At 40.1% G+C, this 5,556-nt stretch overlaps 1 protein-coding gene and 1 long non-coding RNA gene across 2 annotated transcripts; one reads left to right on the top strand and one right to left on the bottom strand.

Annotated features, from left to right (window-relative positions):
* Window positions 1–517, bottom strand: LOC124483569. The gene is made up of 3 exons (XR_006957871.1): window positions 417–517; window positions 228–308; window positions 1–91 (listed from the first exon to the last, which is right to left on the bottom strand). It is a non-coding gene; the product is annotated as an uncharacterized LOC124483569 (long non-coding RNA).
* Window positions 518–3,023: 2,506 nt separating this feature from the next.
* On the top strand, window positions 3,024–4,898 carry LOC124483568. Its single transcript, XM_047044061.1, has 5 exons — window positions 3,024–4,010; window positions 4,109–4,187; window positions 4,402–4,513; window positions 4,616–4,735; window positions 4,860–4,898. The coding sequence occupies exon 1, from the start codon at window positions 3,102–3,104 to the stop codon at window positions 4,008–4,010; it is 909 nt and encodes a 302-aa protein (XP_046900017.1). The 5' UTR covers window positions 3,024–3,101; the 3' UTR covers window positions 4,109–4,187; window positions 4,402–4,513; window positions 4,616–4,735; window positions 4,860–4,898.
* Window positions 4,899–5,556: the final 658 nt, after the last annotated feature.

The following is a 5,556-nucleotide window of genomic DNA, read 5'->3' as shown; positions in this document are numbered from 1 at the left end:
GAGGGAAAGGCGAAGATGGCAGACGTGGAACTGTCGAGGCTGTGGCGTGGTTGGACAACAGAGGAGCGGTAGGCAGTCTGGTGTGACGTTCCTGAGGCAGAGGGAAAAATGACTGGCATAGGTGATCATTGACAGACACGCACATGCCAGAGATGGTTTGAGTCCGAAAACATAATTTTGTATTGCAAACCAAAACTTTCAATGTAGAATAAGATACAAATGTATACTTTTTGAAAGTGGTAAATGGCCTCACGAGGTGAGTGTTCTTGGAGTTACATTTCAGGAGATGCAGCTCTTCCTTCGTGATCCTATTGCCATATTATGGGAAGTAATGTTATAATATATATCTCTTGGGTAATGTTATAATATAAATGTCTTAGTTAAGACAACTACTGAAGTGTACCACATTTCATTACCAATGTTTCACCTTTCTTGCACTGAGGTTTAAGGGACCAGGAGACGTTTTCAGAAATGTGGACACCGGGGAAATTGAAACTGGAGACAAAGATATGTTCTATGAGGGTAATATTCGTTTTACAGTAGTATCAAGTAGATCAACATCTATATGTTAAATATGATTGGTCACAAAGTTACTTTGACAGAATGCATGTCAGTTACATCAACAGTCCATGAGTGAAAAACATACTTGTACAAGTTTGTAACATGTTCCCAGTACTACTAACACAGTACTGGATTATACAACACGTATGGGACAAAAGTCTGTATATTGGTTACAGAAACGCAATACACCAAGCTGTCTGAATAGAGCCAGAGACTGAGCTTGCGGGTCGGCACCTGCCTATGGTCGGAACGTCTCGTGGATAGTTCAACAACATTCAAATTCTGCTAACGTTATTCTTCGCAGTTGTTGGTGGATTACAGAGAAACAAGACGTACAGTATTGACCTAGAGATAAAAGTTGGAGTTTAGCTAGTATTTATATAAGTTTTATTACAGTCGTTATTTAATCTTTTATATAGAGTAGCATAGCCTAATCGTTTTTGATAGTTATTAGCGTTAGATAGTGTATAGATTAGCTTTTTGTATTTTTTAGCGTAAGAATAGTTTAATAATATATGTAGTTTAATCCTTCGTTTTCGATTAGTGTTTTTTGTGTAATTTATTGTAGATATTTTGCTGTATATTGTAGTTAAATTAGTTTTAGCGTTAGATATAGAGCTAGCTAGAGCTAGCTAGAGCTAGGTTTGTACGGTACGGTACAGTACTGTAGCTGACCAAGACCAACAATCAGGTGAGACTACACTGGTGTACTAGTATGTAGTTGTACATGTAGCTAAATGTAAAGTATTTAATCGTTGATGGGGATGTGAAAGATTTAGTTATTAATCAGATTTTTCTTACTATAACCATTTGGTAAGGTCAGGTTCCCTATGCTAATCTGACAGTTATAACCTCGGAGCTAACGGCTAAACGCAATTGCACGAGCGAATGAACAAGCTAGAGCTAGCGAGCTGGGTGTCAACGTTAGAGCTAACGTACTGATCAGCCTTACGTTACTCGCGGTAACCTTCAAATACGCGACATCATGATACCTGATAAACGAATATTTATGAGACAATGGCACCATTAATCTACACCAAGCATATCCTTCTGTATGAAACAACTTACCTCTCCCTAGTGTTGTGGATGATTCCCCTCGTTCAAGTGCATTCTTCAACTAGGTTTGACGCCAAGTGGCCGGAACTTCCTAGGTTTGACGCCAAGTGGCCGGAACATCTTTAAAGAGTGCCGTAAATAATTGTAAATTATTTACTGCATATTTAATAAATTATTTGTCTCTGCCAACACATACAGTTTCCCAACTGTACTGTTGCCAAGCAACAATTACATTTCCCTGAACAAACTTGCTTGCTACTTTAGGTCTCATGACACTGCAAGCCAGCTATTTTGTTTCATGTACATTTATGTTTCCATTTATTGCGCAATCAGTGAAATAAGGTAATCTTTGCTGCCCAAAGTGTGATACAATCTAAAACACAACAATTGTTGTTAAATAGTAAATAGTCTACAAATTTCTCAACAGAATGAGTGATGAGAAGCAAGAAAGATCAAGGCAATACCTCCGATCCTGGAGATCAGCTAAACGTGTGCTCAAAAAGATAGACACAGAGCATCTGATTGATGACAGCCACATGGGCAACCACGTGGACGACACTGAAAACATGTCATCCCCACAGTCCATTACAGCATCATTAGAGTTGGAGGAATACTTGCAGGATGACATGGAGGTAGCATTGGACGATGATAGGGGAGAAGCCTATGAAGACGACAGGGAGGTAGCGTTTGAGGATGATGGGGAGGTACCCACTGACCTTGAGGAAAGTAATGATGAGGAGTCCGACCAACAAAACAACATAGAAAGTACATCACTTGCATCAGATCTGGCAACCTGGGCCACTCACTGTCAGGTGAAGAACAATGCCGTTGATCAGTTGTTGAAGATTCTTCAGAATCATGGCCACTCGGATCTCCCATCCTCCGCTCGTACCCTGCTAAAAACACCAAGGCAGGTAAATACAACACAGAAGTCTGGAATGGAGTATCTGAATTATCCATTGCGTGATACATTGCTAAACACCCTGAAGAAATACCCATTTGAACAGCTGTCTGACTGCGAAACAGTTAATCTGTCCTTCAACTTTGATGGATTGCCGCTGTTCAAGAGCTCAGGGAAAGCAATGTGGCCTGTCCTATGTGCTGTCCACCTCAAGCCCATCACTGTTTTCCCAATCACACTGACGTGCGGAAACAAGCGGCCAACCGACCTGCATTTTTTAGATGACATGGTGGCAGACCTCAATGATCTACAATCTAGTGGCCTGCAACACAGAGAGAAAACATTTAAAGTTAATGTTCTTTGCATTGTGTGCGATGCTCCAGCAAAAGCCTTGGTCCGTAACACAAAGCTGTGCTCAGGTTATTACGGCTGTGATAAATGCACTCAGAAAGGATAGTGGTTTAACAGAGTTACATATCAGGAAACAGAAGAACTCAACCTGCGAACAGACGAAGCATTCAGACATCAAACCCAAGAAGAGCACCATCATGGCAACACTCCCCTGCTCAACTTGCCTATCGACATGGTAAAAGCCTTCCCCATTGACTACATGCATCAGGCATGCTTGGGTGTCATGAAAAAGCTTCTCCTCATCTGGAGCAGAGGAGAGAAAGGTTGTAGAATGTCTGTGACACAAATACAGGAGGTGAGCAGCAGGCTTCTTCACCTTAAACCTAAAATTCCCTCCATCTTCTCCCGCAAACCACGAGGTCTTGAAGAGCTGGAAAGTTGGAAAGCCACGGAATTCCGGCAGTTTATGCTGTACACTGGTAAGGTGGTGCTGAGGGGAATCCTGAGGGATGACCTGTACCTCCACTTCTTGTCCTTCAGTGTGGCGATGTGCATTTTAGTGAGCTCTACGACTCTCAAGCAGTATTCACAATACGCTCAACAACTACTGCAGTACTTTGTTGTGAGTGGACGGGAGCTTTATGGCAAGACGTTTCTTGTGTACAATACGCACACAATGCTCCACATAACTGCAGATGCCGTTTTGTTCGATGGGTTGGACAACTGCAGTGCCTTTAAATTTGAAAGTTTCTTGCACACCATGAAGAGGATGGTGAGGAATGGAAGATGCCCCCTTTCCCAGGTGGTGAAGAGGATTGAGGAGAGAAAAGAAGAACCCCTGCAAGTGCAAAAACAGAAAATTACAAATAGCCCAAAGGACAGAGCGTTCGTGCTGGATAGTGAGGAAGGCTGCGATGTCATTGATGAGACAGAAAAAAATGGGTGCCACCTGTGCCGTGTATATGGTAATCCGCAACCACTGTTTTTGGAGCCTTGTAACTCATCCATCATTGGAGTGTTTCAATACAAGAACACAACCACAACAATGAGATGGATTCCCTGCGAAACAATAAAGAGTATCGCCATGAAGACACAAATGGGGGATAAAACGATCTTCATGAAAATCTTACACAAACTATGAGTATGTATAAATGTTGTGAAAGTATACTCGCATAGTATATTATTTACTATGGAAAGGGTAATGTTTTAAGTAACTGTTTGTCTTACTATTTTCAACAGAATGTACTACATTGTAGAATTCCTTGAGGAAAACCTGGTGGGAATAGTGGCCCAGTGATGGACCTATGAAGAAAATGAGGTAAATTTCATATTCTAACAACCCTTGTTAACTATTTATACCGTGGCGTTGTTGAATACTCGATTCTGATTGGTTGCTAAACTTTTCAAGGGCATACATTACTTCTTGATAATTGTTGACAAGGAGATCTTGGATAATTAATTGTAAAATGTATGCACGTAACATTTTATATTTATATTATACAGTAATTACAATGGTGTTTTATGCATTTCAGCAACAATACAGCTACTGGCCACCATCCAACCCGACCAAAAGGGCAAAAAAACAGGAGATCCCGGATGAGGAGCTGTGGATCAGCAGAAGAGTCCGGATCTTTGCGGCAACTGGTCAGTTGAAATCGACATAAGCTTTGTACAAAAATGTATTCATTGTTTAACTCTAACTGTAGCTATTTGATTTTACTTAACTGTTACTATTTGATACTTAAGGTGATTTTGAGAGAGCACTCAGATGGAGCAAGACAGCTGAGGACAAGTCTGCCGTCGAAACGGAGGAGGACCAACCGAGAAAAAAGAAAAGACCTAACAAATTTGGAGACAGCAGTGAAGGTAAGAACTTACCAAAAACATATTTGGTGTGGTACTCATTTGTCTGCTGCTGAAACAAAACAGAAAAAAGGATTTAGAGTGAGATCATGGAAAACAAAGACTGTGTGTTATGTGACCTATTTAGATGAGGGTTCATCATGGGAAGTTGAGCCGATGAAAAAGACAAAACGTCGAGGTAGGTATACAATGTATACTCATTCAATGGAGTAATAGACCATTGAAATATGGCTAAATGCAATAACTTAATAATGTGCATGCTCTTAAGATGGACCATTTCCACGAACCAAAGCAACTACAGACTCTTTAAAAAAGAAGATAGATATAGGTAAAGTCCTCACTTTTTGTCTTTTCTGTCTTTGTTTATTATTTGTTGTCTATAAAAAAGATATTATTATTATTTACTAGCCATTATGATAGTCCATCAGTTTAATAGAAAACTGCATATCCTTAAACTTTACATTGTGACAAACTTTCAAATCTGATTCCAGCTAAACTTCCAACCCCTCCCCAGCCAAAGAAAGCAAAAAGTACGGCAAAAAACAACCAAGTCACTCAAGATACACAGTATTTGACAGAAATATTTCACAGTAATCAATTACAAATCTACAACATAGAAAATACTGTTGATTTGATAATTCTACACATTCTCAAATGTATTCCCATCTATGTCCACAGTCTCAGATCCATTCCCAAACCCTCCACCTCCGACCCTGGCAACAGATGGAACTGATGGTAAATAATCTAAATTAATAATGTCACTACCATTGCAACATAATTTTCTTGTATTTTGTATCTGTATTTTGCTTGCAGATGAACTACCA

This window comes from Hypomesus transpacificus, chromosome 21 (assembly GCF_021917145.1).
Source record: "Hypomesus transpacificus isolate Combined female chromosome 21, fHypTra1, whole genome shotgun sequence".
NCBI lineage: Eukaryota > Metazoa > Chordata > Actinopteri > Osmeriformes > Osmeridae > Hypomesus > Hypomesus transpacificus.
The sequence above is the reverse complement of the archived record's forward strand: the minus strand, read 5'-3'. Positions and strand labels throughout refer to the sequence as shown.